At 42.6% G+C, this 13,550-nt stretch overlaps 1 protein-coding gene across 2 annotated transcripts in view; it reads left to right on the top strand.

The window, feature by feature from the left end:
* Nucleotides 1-13,550, top strand: part of ST3GAL1 (ST3 beta-galactoside alpha-2,3-sialyltransferase 1) — a 72,992-nt gene that overhangs the window by 50,880 nt on the left and 8,562 nt on the right. For both annotated transcript variants that reach the window (XM_042870180.1, XM_042870181.1), the window contains exons 3-4: nt 5,656-5,852; nt 8,819-8,998. In XM_042870180.1, the coding sequence (XP_042726114.1) occupies nt 5,656-5,852; nt 8,819-8,998 (377 nt within the window). The remainder of the gene's footprint in view (nt 1-5,655; nt 5,853-8,818; nt 8,999-13,550) is intronic.

Genomic DNA, 13,550 nt, shown 5'->3' with positions numbered 1-13,550 from the left:
CCCCTCCCCTCTTCTCCATGTGTCCCTCTGTCTTTCTGTCCATTTGCATTTACTCATCTTGTATTTCAGGGATTGTCAGAGTCTCTCTGGAAGTTGTCACCTTATACAACGTGCTGCATTTATCCCTATTATCTGTCCCATTGTCCTGAACAACAGGCTCACTTTCAAGTTTTCTATTGATCTATGACAGTAGCCCATATATAAGGAGCTGGGACAAAAAAAAAAAATAAAAAAATACATGCTGTAACATGGCATAGCATTTATTTATAGTTCTCTTGTTTTGTCCTGAAAGTTTTTCTTCATTGTTTTTAGTGATCAGAGAGTATAAAAAATGCAAGAATGAAACTTGCTATTCTAAATTCCAAATAACTCCACTCAAGCTGATGGATTAAAGTTTATAATAAAGTATTAAAGTTTAAACTTATTAAAGTTTATAATAAGTAAAATCAGGCTCAGAGTTCTCTGGCAATCTTACCTGCTGCACAGAGTTCATAAACTTTCACATTATAACATGTTTTATCTTGAGTTTTATGATGCTCAGCTCTTGGGGACATTTGATTAGCATATCTAAAAGAAAATGCCAGCTTTTAGGTCTTGTGGCTGTAAGAAAAAGTGTAATGTATGGCTTAAAGATTTTCTCAGCAGACTGTGAATAAAAGGGCATCCCCACCACGTGCCCTTGCCAGCAGTGTCTTGTATGTCCAGCTGGACAGCACCAGGTTCTTCTGCGGCAAGGATAGATGGATTTGAAAGTGCTTTGAACCTGCAGTCCCTCTGAACAGCAGGCTCAGTTTTGCTGAGCTGCAGGCATCCCGCAGCCAGAAACACAAGCACACAGAGCTGGCAGAGGCAGGGTCTTTTTGCTCTTGTGGAGGTGGCTTGTACCAGCCGTGGAAGCTGGAAATCATACAATTTGGCATGCACACATTACTGAGTGCTATTTGCATAAAAAATGGACATTACATTTATATTTGAAAATACATATTTTATGACAGACACAAATCATTACATAAAGCCAACCCAAACCCTTGAAAGGCCCTATATTCTTCCCCTAAATCTTTTTGATGCATAGTAATTGCAGGACATTAAGTATAACAATAATAATGTCATATTTTCCAGACCAAGGAGACATTTTTAAAATTGATGGTCTTCTTTTAACCTTTCCTTCGGTCTGCAAAATGGAGATTACCTGCATTTGCCCCATCAGGCTGTTGCTAGGATTAATCTTTGTACAATGTCTTATGACTGGAATGTGCTGCCTGAGTGTTAATGCCTCCAAACTGTTGCAGCAAGGCAATTAGTAGCTGTGCAAAAGAGGTTCTCATGGGGCTTAAGTCTCTATCTTTTAAAGACAATTTGAAAAAAGGGAAAACACTGAAAAAGAGTATTTCTGCACTTACTTTCCTAGGCTGCCTGTCAGTGTTCTTGCAAAAGGGCTGTCCGTGATGTGCTGCCAGGCCCACACTTACGGCTTTCCACCACTTAGGTTGTGTCCTGACCCAGGCGTGACACATTTGCACCTACATTCAGGTTAAGCAGGATATTTTCTACATGCTAATATATTGGGATTTTGAAGGTGTGTCTAATATAATGCAGTGCCAAACTTAGAATCAGGAAATCATTAAGGTTGGAAAAGACCACGCATCTAGCCCAACCATCGACCCATCCCTACCATGCCCACTAAACCATGTCACTCAGTGGCACATCTACATGGTTCTTGAAGGCTTCCAGGGATGTAATTCAACCACGTCCCTGGGTGGTTTGTTCCAATTCATTACCACTCTTTTGGAGGAGAAATTTTTCCTAGTATCCAACCTGAACTATCCAAATTGCCCATGGATGCAGGGTGCACAAGCACCAGCAGGTTTTCCCTTCTAGACTCTTTGATTTCATTGCCACTGCTCCAAGTTATTAGCTCTGAGCAGGCTTGATTGAATTCACATCCTCCCCTTGCATTCTCTTAGTTAGTTTTGAGTACTGCTTCTTAGCAATACTTGGTACCATTACTGGTGGCGTGATGGTACCAGAGAGCCTAGGGAAGCCTTCCGAGATACAAAAACAGGAAATCCCAAGGTTTCTGGTCTCTTATTCTCAGAGGGCTAGAGACTGAAGTGTTTTGAGATATTTGATATGTGGACACAAGTCAGGTAAAGATTCCTTTTGGAACTGGGCAAGAGATTAAACTGCACCGTTAGATAAGGCTGTTGATTGCAAAGACTTTGGAGAAGACCAGTGACTTCGCCAAGGACACACGGTTCAGGTATTTCAGTGTATTTAAGCCAGCAGCTATATTCATAGATATATCCCTGGCACACACGTACAGCACTTGGAGAGAACATCACATCTCAGCAGAGCTCCAAGTGGGCATTATGCTGCCATCTGCACTGCCAGGGTTTACATGGCTCTGCTTTGCATGACGGGGATGGACTTAGTTTCCTCACAGTTTTCATTTATGGGAAATGCCAAACTGGTGGTAGATTGTTAAAATGACAACACTACTCAAAAAAAAACAAACCCCAAAAACAACTATTTGTTGTGGGAAAGTGAACTATAATTGGCTTGTAATTATAAAGCTATCAAAATAGACATTTTCAAGAAGTCAAATAATCATTGTGAAATAAGGAACTTGGCTGCATATTGCGTCTGAAGTTTTAAAAGAGATCTGCCTTGGAGTTAAACAACTGTATTTCCTGTTCTGCTTTGTACTGCTGAAAAGTCAAAGACTAGACCATTGAAGATTAGTCCTGGTCTTGAAAAACAGAGTCCGATCAGATTATCACTGAGGATATAAAAACAGCACCTTTAATGAGAGACTGGTGTTTTCCTGGATGGAGTTAAGCAAAAAGTCCTCCCTCTACTTACAGTCTTTGCAGTCTGTAAAGCCAGTCCTAATCTCAGCTGGAGAAATTCTGTATAACAGAGATTTTAGGACAGTGGTATCCGGCCTTCTGCCTGGGCTTGGTGAGCACATTTTAACATGATTGCAATGCAGGTAGTATAGACTGATAGCAGTGTAACAGAAAGACACTTCAGATCTCAATTCTGTGCCTGCCCATAATGCACCAAAAACAGAAGTGCTACTGCTCATTTCCTTTACTGACGCTATCATTCTGTCTGAAAAGGTCATTTAACATAAAAAGAAGGCTCACCTGCTTAGGATTTTATGAAAATTACCTTCTCTATCTGAATTTTGTTGGGCAAAATCAGTTCAAGAAGAAATTTTTATTTTTCCTAGAATGATTACGTTCTTTAAAATGTTTTGAAGCAATGTTTGCTGGTATTCTCTTTCATTTCTTAAAGGCATTTAAAGTCAGTTCAGTCTTTACAGAGAGAGGAGTCTGCAAATGGTGTGTGCGCATGTGTTCAAATAACTCAAAACAAGTTCCTTCTTAAAAAATGGGATTTTTCTGCGTAATACCACTGATGCTGCATTCTGTGACATCTATGAAAAGCCCTCGTTTATTTTGAAGGCTGTGCAGGATTAGGCTAACATTAAGTGGTTTGCTTATAGGCCAATTAGTTTTGAGAATTAGGTTAGACTGGGTTAATAAAGAACATACAAGTTTAGGTATGTGAAGATATGTTGGTAACATCACACACAAAAAAATTTAGGAGAAAATGACTATTTGTGCTTAAACTGCCTGCAGAATACGTATGTATGTATATGTAGCAATAATAACTGTTCTTGTCTGTGCATCCTAATTACCTTTTAGCTGTAGGTGCAGCCATTTGATTACTTGGCCTGGCTTTTCTAATGTCCTGCCCTCAGAGTGGGTTGAAGGAATAACACGAAGGGGTGAGTTATTAATGCAGCCAGAAGAAGGCAGTGCCTATTTCAGTGGTGCTGTGATTGATGTCATTTCTCAGCACTACCCAATGGACTCAGAGCTGTGGTAGTCCAAGCCCTTCCTCTTGTCTCTGCCAAAACTCAGCATCAGCTGCAGGCCAAGACAGTAATGGATGGTAACTTCAGCCCAGCAAGAGTTTTGTGCTGACTTCTTTTAGTGAGGACCACCCTGTGCAACGCATACGTGAGTGTGTAGGTTAGCAATGGTTAGCAGGAAGGTGAAGTTGTTGTCAGTGGGTAGTGATAGAACAAGAGGGAACGTTTTAAACTAAAAGGAGATTTAGATCAGATGTCAGGGAGAAATTTTTCATTGTGAGGGTGGTGAGGTCCTGGCAGAGGTTGCCTGGAGAAGCTGTGGATGCCTCATCCCTGGCAGTGATTCAAGGCCAGGTTGAATGCGGCCTTGGGCAGCCTGTTCTATTGGGTGGCAGCCCTGCCCCTGGCAGGAGATTGGAACTAGATGATCATTGAGATCCCTTGCGAGCCAAACCTTTTTATGATTCTATGAATTTGTTAGGTAAGATTTCTTTGGCTCCTTTGTTCTGAGTCCTTGGCCTTGTTTTCCTTTATCTCTGACCTCCATGGACTTGTCGTTCAGTTCTGTGCAAATAAGGTTTCTTTACATAGATCTGTGAAGAGACAACACATAATTTTGATGATCAAACAAAATTTGCAGTCATAGTTCTTTATGTGTACGTAGAGAGAGTAGGACAGATTTACAGGTCCTGGTGCAGGTGAGAGAAGAGCGTCAAAACTAAAGCCAGATTACCCCAGGCCATTGCTGGGAGTCGTGGGAAAGGTATTTTTCTTCCCTCCCTCCCTCCCTGTATTTCCTTGCCCTGAGCTTGCAGAGCAGGGCAAAGCCTTTTGGCGGATGTTGTCTTAGATCCATTCTCCCTTAGGGAGCTTTCTATCCTACGTGTGAGCAGGTGACACCACGGGTGTGGGCAGTGATTTGTGTCAGCATGCCAACACTCCCAACCTTTTTAGCAGCCCTCAGAGAGCAGATTCCCAGAAAGGGAGTGAGTGTAACATCACCTGCCCTGCTCCTTGCCGCTGCCTTCACCATCTGGCCATTGTTTGCACCACGCACCACAGGACTGATACAAAGAACTTCCCTCCATGGCAACAGGCACAGTGACCAAGGTCCGGGGTGGTTTTCTTCATCCTTGAGAATTTTTTGTATAGCTTTACATCTCCAGCTCTCAGGGTTAACTCTACTTTTCTGTACTGTATTGCCCTAGCGTCTGGCTAGTCCAGAATAACAGAAGTGAAAACTCACTGTCCCACTTCTGGCATGTGCCAAAACTTGAGGGAAGGGTGTCCGTGGCTACTCTTGCTGGCTTGGCCCTAATTCTGTACTCCATCTGGTTCCCTTAGACTGTTTTGTCCTTCCTAGGAGAGTTAAAAGTAATCTTATACGTGTCTTAACAGAAGATATCTGGTCCAAAGCAGTATGAGGCTTTTAGACTTCAGAAGGACTTTAATTGTGCTGGGGTCAGCCTTGAGGAGAATGTATGATCTGTTCCACTATGGCTAAATAGAGACCGGGGATGTGAGGCTGTTAATGGAAAAGGAGGAGAAAAGGGAAAGCAAGTTAAAAAATAATTGGGAAAGGGTTTTCCATGTTTTTCCTTCACTTTTGAAGCTCCCACCTGAAGCCTTGTAGCGTACACTGTGGGAGACAGTGTCTGCAGCAGCATGAGCTAAGTTGGTCTTTGAGAAGACATTTGAAGCCATGTCTCACTCACAGAGAAGCTGGTTATACTGGTATAGTGGTAACCTGGAGTGATTTTTCTCCCTCACAGAAACTGCAAGGAGAGAAATCTCCGAAGAATATTAATGATACTCTCAAGGAATTGTTTGGGATCATTCCTGGGGACGGGGACCCACTGCAAGAGCGGGGCACTTTCTCATGCAGACGGTGTGCCGTCGTGGGCAACTCCGGCAACCTTCGTCAGTCTCAGTATGGCCAAGATATTGACTCCCATGACTTTGTGCTCAGGTAAGCAGGCACCACTTCAGCTCCAGAGGTCTCTGTTGTTTGAAGATTCACTGCTATTTTCTGGGACAAGAGAGCAAAAAAGATTTCAAGGACTACCTAGTGAAATCGGGTGCTCAGGTTCTGTCTAAGCTACAGGAATATAAATTATGTGTGTTAAAGATACGGCTTCTTGTTTTAGTCCAGAAGGAAAACATGACCTGTCCTGGATTTAGGTATGTGTTGATACTGTAACTTATTCTGCACTGTTCAAAACTGCTTGTGTTTTAAAAAAATGCCTGAAAAAATGATAATCTTGGGTAAACATTCTCTCTCTAGCTAGGGCTGACAAATGATATTTTGCACACATAACTGACTGTATCAGATCTTTCTTTCTTGCACTTGTTCACTTCTAAGCAGTGGTAGGTTGAGAAGGCTCCTGTGCAGAGAGGAGACAGCTTAATGGCTAGAGCCACTTCATTAGGGGACGTATCAACTCTGTCTTTTGTGACAGTGAGCATTGTCTATTTTTTCCTGCTGAAAGACAAGGAGACATGAGGTAGGCAGAGAGAACCTCCCAGAAGGCAATCAAGATATATGGGCTAAGTTCACTTTGCCAAGGTTTCAGGGGGAGCTCTCTTGACCACAGTAGTCCAACACATTCTCCAACTCTACACCACAGCTGGCTGTGCAGCACAATTCAGGGAGCCTTGGGGGCAGATCAGAAGGCCTTGAATGGAGAGACTGCTACTGGAAATACAGTGTGTGAAATTACTCTCTCAGAATGTAATGTTTAGCTGGAAGCAGTTGAAAGTGAGTCAACAGAAGATCAGCGCTATTGAACTGCTAGGCCACCTTAAGCCTCTCTATTTTTGACGCCGCTTGGACACCTAGATGTGTTTGATAAATTATTTCAAGGATTGCTTCCTTCATTTGCGTGCAGCAAACAAATATCTTCCCAGAGGCAGTCAGCCAACCAGATCTTCTCATACGTGAAGGGAAGAGCCCCCCACCTTAATCCCATGGGTTGTAAATGCTTGGCAGTGGAAGTGCATTTATGCTTAACTCTTTGTTGCTTGCTTTGGAGACCACCCAATTCCTGTGTGGACTTTCTTACCTGGCCTATGTTTCCAAAATTCTTATAGAAAAGCCTGGCAGGCTTTGCTGGAAGGAAAATTGAATTTTTTTTTATAGTAATTAAGGGGATGTGTCCCCCCCTCTGTAGCTATGCATCCCTGGCAAAGGGGAAACTCTCTGTGATTTGAAATTTATCATGGCTGTCTCTGACTTCAAGAATAGAATCGTATAACCCTTAGAGTTGGAAGGGACCTTCAGAGATCACGGTCCAGTCCCCTTGCCATGAACAGGGACATCCACAGCTAGATCAGGTTGCCCAGAGCCTGATCCAGCCTCACCTTGAAAGTCTTCAGGGACAGGGCATCTGCAACTTTTTTGAGCAGCCTGTTCCAGTGCCTCACCCCCTCACTGAGAAAGAATTTTTTCTTACATGTGACTTCTAATTTAGCTGTCTCAAGCTGGATCTGAATGAATGGCACAAGGTTTTAGGATTTGTTGAAGAACCTTGTGCAGAGGAGGTGACCCATCCATGTGCTAATCCAACAAATGAAATCTCTGGTGATCTGGTAATTCACTTTCACATGCTCTGGCAATAGATCCAAGTGTAGAAAAGAGCCTGAGGTGACACCCTCCTTTCCATACACTGTATTCCGGGTCACTTTTGCTTTGCTGTCAGTTTTCTTGACTAAGTGAAATCCCAGTCCTTTCTGTTGAGACTGTGTATGATTGCTGCCTTTGTATCCATAATTAAGACACAATGCTTGGCTTTGTGTTCACAGAAAACATGCCATGTATAACGTACTTCAGATTGACTAATCTCAAGATAGAAGTGTAGGAATTCTTACTCTTTGTGTGGTATTTTTATGCATTACAGTGAGGATCCTTAAAGCTGGAAAGGAAGAGAATTCAGCAACAAGTCCACACAGGATGTTCTACCTATGTTAATAACTCCCTTTGAGGAAATTAGAAGAAATTTAACTGATTCACCTGAGGGAGCACTGCAAAATGCAACTTGGCTTAAATTTGCTAGAGTTTGCTTCCCTGTTAGCAGTGGCAACAGCAGTATGTTATCCAGCAATGTATGATGCTGACCATCATTTCCTCAGCTACATCCTTCCTTGTCCTCCTGCCAGGAGATGAGCTCCTGTCTCTACAGGAGACTTCTCTGGGCAACAGACAAACTTATTTTGCTGAGAGCTGACTTGAGAGTTTCCGTTGGTATTGTACTGTACCATGGAGATATGCAAGGCCAGCCACACCGTAGGGTTCTCTGATCTGCAGACTGGATATAAAGCAGGTATTATCAGGCTTTGAAGCTGGTTTTGTAGTGCTCCTTGTTCCCTAGATAGATGATCAAAGTTGTGAAAATGAAGGGTTTGGCAGCAGATCCTGCATTTGCCACTGAGAATTTGGTGCTTTCTCATGAAAGGACCCCAAGGAGTATTTGCTGCTTCTCATCACAAGTAGTGGTTTGTTACTTACACCCCAGACATCCAAATACACCTGTACGAAGGAGGCAAACTGTGTGAAGTTTAGTTGGGCAGTAATTTTCTCACTTGCAAGAGGTGTAATTAATATATTGATTAGGGTGAGAGGATATGTGTCCTTATTGGCCCACAGCTCTGTTGACTAGCTCTCTGCTGACCATAAAGGGGACCCAGGGACATGCTCAGAGAGACACCTTTGCAGACAAACCCAACTGTACACTAAAGCCTATCCTTTGTTTGCTTTTAATTTATGGACCGTGAAGTTCACTTAAGCTGCCTGGGGATCTCTACACCTGAAGAGCCTACATGCAGCACTCTCTTTAGCCATGGGAACTTTTTCCTGCCACTTTAAGCTAGAAAAATCACATTTGCACCTAATTCATTTCCAACTTTCTCACTCTCTTACTTCTTATTTTTGGGCTGTAGAATGAACCGGGCACCCACCATTGGTTACGAATCAGATGTTGGGAGCAAGACCACCCACCACTTTGTTTATCCTGAGAGCTACAGAGAGTTGGCAGAAAATGTGAGCATGATCGTGATCCCCTTCAAAACCCTGGACCTGCGCTGGATTGTCACCGCTCTCACCACAGGCACTATCAACTTGTAAGTAAGGGCAGTACCAAGTGGACAGGCTGAAGGATGGGTGTCTATGAGGGTCTGTGAAGCTCCCCTGTAAGTTAATCAGAAGTGGGGATTTGCCATTGTGGTCTTTTCACTCTTATAGCAGCTTAAGTACAGAATCAGGCGTTTTATAGGTTAGTCATGAGACCAGGGGTCTTAGCCACCCACACTATCCTGCTGTGACATTTTGCTGGCCAAATGATCCTCCAGCATACATTATCCCACTTGCAGAAGAGGACAAGGAGACGAGGGAATCATAGAATCATTTGAGTTGGCAGGGATCACAGAAGATCATCTAGTCCAACTCCCCTGCACTTAACAGGGACACTTGCAGTTAGGTCAAGTTACTCAGAGCCCCATCCAGCTTGACATCCACCACATCTCTGGGCGACCTGTTCTTGTGCTTCATTATCCTTATTGTAAAAGACTTTTTTTCCACATCCAGTCTAAATCACTCCTCTTTTAGTTTGAAACCATTTCCCCCTGTCCTGTCACAACAAACTCTGCTAAAGAGCAGTTCCCTTCCTTTTTATAGCCCTCCTTTAGGTTTTGAAAGGCTGCTTTCAAGTCTCTCTGGAGCCTTCTCTCCTCTAGACTCTCTCAGCCTGTCCTCATAGATTGCAGAATGTGCAGAATGCTTGTGTAAGGAAGGAAGAGCAGACACAGACCATGGTGTTTAGACATCCATCCAGAACTTCTTCCCTTGGGCATGTTGATCAGAAGCTCTATGCATTTTACCTGGTCAGAAGACACCCACTTCTCCCCAGTCTTCCCAGGAAGGTCCTGAGGGTTAAACACTTGCAACATTTCTCTGAATAGAGCCATACCCATCTGTAGGAAAGCTGGATCCATGTGAGAGCATTATTTTGCTCTGAGACTTGCTCTCAGGCTGGAGAGCCCCTTCACATTCTCTTGTTTCCTCCGCTCTTTCTCATACTCTCGCTCCTTCCCTTCTACCTGCTTCAGAGAGCAAAGCCACCATTTGAACTTTATGTCTGGTGTTATTTTAATTTCCTGCTGGGAAATTGTCTCCAGTCCAGGTGCTCTGGGACAAATCCATATCAGATTTCAAATGTACAGTGGAGGTCAGACATGTCATGGGATCAGATCTGTAGCTAATTGCAGGGCTGAGATCTGAGGGGGTCTTCAGAATGGGTTGCAGCAGAGAAGAGAGATGGAAAATGAAAACTTGGCTATACTTATCAGCTGTTACCTGAGCAGTTTTGGTCCTTTCTAGATTTTTCAGCAGAGGAAGAACAATCCTGCCTCCATTCTCAAGAAAATCAACTCTTCCTCCTTCATGTGACTCACAGCTACATGGCTAAGGACAGAGGAAGAGCTGGAAATGGCTCATCCTGCCCTGACTGCTCAATTCAGCTCCCCACTGGCTTGTTCGTGTCCTCCTTTGTCCTGGGATTCAGTGCCTGGGTCTGGCCAGAGACACAGAATCACAGAACCATGGAATGGTTTGGGTTGAAAGGGATCTTAAAGCCCACTCAGTTCCTACCCTCTGCCAGGGTCAGGGTTGCCACTCACCACATCAGGCTGCCCAGGACCCCATCCAACCTGACCTTCAACATCTCTGGGAGTGAGGCATTTGCAGCTTCTCTGGGCAGCCTGTACCAGTACCTCACTACATTGATAATGAAGAATTTCCTTCTAACATCTACCCTCATTCAGTTTGAAACCCTTGTCCTGTCACTACATGCCCCTGTAAAATGTCCCTCTTCAGATGTCCTGTAAGCCCCAGTCATCCTCATGGCCACCTCTGGACCCACTCCAAGAGGCCCACGTCCTTCTTGTGCTGGTGGCTCCTGCAGCGTTCCAGATGGAGTCTCATGAGAGCAGAGGTGGGGTCTTGCATCCACCCAAAATGGATTTTCAGAGAGAACAAACAAGTAATTGTGCCAAGTGAAGAAGCAAATCTCTCTTCACCTATCCTGGGTCTTTCAGTGGGGAGTAGTGGTGATGCAAGAGGTAGTATTTGGGTTTGGTGTAGATGAAGACAGGGAGTTACTCAGTGCATCCTTGACTAGCTTTTTCCTTCTCCTTTTCCCATTCATGCCCTGCTCCCCGAATTTGTCTCAGATAACCCTGCTGAACTTCTGCTCAGTTTTGCCACAACATCTTTGCTCTGTCAGTATGAAGGTGTCTCAGGATAGCATGGCATGTGGTGACTGACAGCCATACAGAGGAGGCAGCATTGTTTTGTGCAGCACTTGTGTGATGGCCTTAAATTAACGCATTTTACCTGGCAATAATGTGCCACAATGATGTTTGTTCTCTCTTTCTTCTTTATGAGTGCTTTCAGATTGAAGTGCATTTTTGGCAGCACTAGAATTAGAAGTGTGAACAAATTGTATGTTTTTTTCTGGATGCTTGCTAGCAGATTCTCCATTCCCATGAAATGGCTTTTCTTAATCCAGAGAATGAAATATGTGATATTTGTATCAATATCACATGATTGAGGTTATCTGCTGGATGTAAACTTTTCGATGGGACAAAAAATAGTTTTAATTCTTTTTTAAAATACTTTCCTCTTAGCAAATGCATTTTTGATTTTCTTCACTTTTCATTAGGATTCTCTTAATTAGTAACAAATGTGATTTTGTTTCTTTTTAGCTTTTTTTTTTTGTCACCAGCAGTTAGTGTGTCCAGTCATAAGTTGTCTCAAAAAAATCCATTTTCAACAGACAGTCATACTTCAGGTAAATCAATCCACTTATAGAATCAGCTAAGAAATATCACTGACCTTTTTTGCAAGGCTTAATTCTTTTATTTCGTAAGTTATATTGATTAAAAAAAGATTGAAAAACTCTGGCCTGAAGCCTGGATCCAAATCCCATCAGGAAGCAAAGGAAGGATTCCAGCTGCTTTCAGTGGCCTTTGAATGAAGCCCCTTGATACATCTTTGTCAAATACATGTCTATGCTAGGAAGAGGAGCTTGCTGGGGGCCAGTCCGTAGAGTCATTGAATCATTAAGATTGTAAAAGAACACTAAGATCATCTAGTCCAACCATCGACCATCATCCCTTGCTGCTAGCGTCACCCATCCATGTTTCCATCACTGTCACTGCTCTGTGCCCAAACTGCAAAGCCATTCCTATGTTCTGTGGAGTATTTACCTTTCAGAGGTCACAGCGAGTGGGTTGCAGTGAGAGGTAAAAGTTGAGTGAGTCCTAGCCTGGCTGGAACATATAATTGCTTAACTACTAGTCAATAACAGGAATTAGAAATCAGCACATTAAGGGAAAAATATCCCTGCTTAGTAAGTTGCAGGATATATATATTTATAATTAGATTGTATTAATAGGCTTGTAAGCAGCTGGTGTAAATCAGTATGTATTTACCACATGGAAGAAATAACAGTATTTTAAGATTTTTGCCATAGCAGGGCAATTGCATTATTAATTAGTTGGCACATGCTGCATAATAAAACCAGACAATCATAAGCACACAAATCATAGCAATACATTAAATGGAATTTTAGACCAATGGTATAAACCTCTGAGGAGGCATTAATCATAATATCAGATATAGTGTGTAAGGAAACTGCTGAGAGTACATTGTGGAAGAGAGGGAGGATCAAATAGGAATAAAACCCATCTGAAATTTGATATTTTGAAAGAGAAGAAGTGTTCAACTCCTTACTGCATGTGTGTGGCCATTATGTGTCTCACGCAGGCTGTGTCAACCAAACTCAGGTTAACAGCACTCATACTTAAAAGAAAAGGTAGGCATCACTGTTGGTTGGGCTTTTGTGCAGTGATTTATTTTCTGTGTTCCATTCAAACGAAATAATAAACTCTTAAGGCTCAAATCTGTGAGTTAGCTTGCTCACCTCCCAGCAGCATTACCATAGAATCATAGAATGGCTTGGGTTGGAATGGACCCCCAAGGATCACTACAGGCAGGCAGGCAGGGCCACCAACATCCAGATTATATTATTAATTTACTATTATTATATTATAATATAATATTTAAATTGTTTATTTTATATTTCATACTCCTTTTTTTTTTTTACTGTCCAAAATAAAAGCCAAACAGCAGATATTCCTATAATTGATGGCTTATTGATTCTTTCAGACTTCTACCACTTGATTGATGGACGTCCTATTACAGTGTAGGTCTCTAGGACTGATCTATTTGCTAAAAAATCACAAGCATTCTGGCTGCTCAGCAGCCCAGATTTTATGTAAGTTTAACAGTTGGGGTCTCCATTTGACTTCAAGCACTATGCCAGTACTCTATGCAGTTGTATGAGATTCTTCAGGACTTGGGTATTGCTTCTAAAAAAATATATCTCATATAAGCAAGACTAACTTATCACATGACAAGAGCTACAGGAGTCTTGAGGGTGGATTAGAGCTGTCTGCCAGTATTATCTTGAACACTTGTACTGGACCTGGCCACATGCCTATGAAATAGTCTCCTTGTTTCCTCTACATCACTGTCACCTTTCTGGAAAAGACTGACTGTTTATTCATGTAATAGTGAGATTTTGTCAACAAGGAAGCCCTTTCTGTCCTCTTA

This window comes from Lagopus leucura, unplaced genomic scaffold, assembly GCF_019238085.1.
Source record: "Lagopus leucura isolate 7727_CA_CO unplaced genomic scaffold, USGS_WTPT01 Super-Scaffold_100002, whole genome shotgun sequence".
NCBI lineage: Eukaryota > Metazoa > Chordata > Aves > Galliformes > Phasianidae > Lagopus > Lagopus leucura.
Note: the sequence above shows the minus strand (reverse complement) of the source record. Positions and strands in the feature narration are given on the sequence as shown.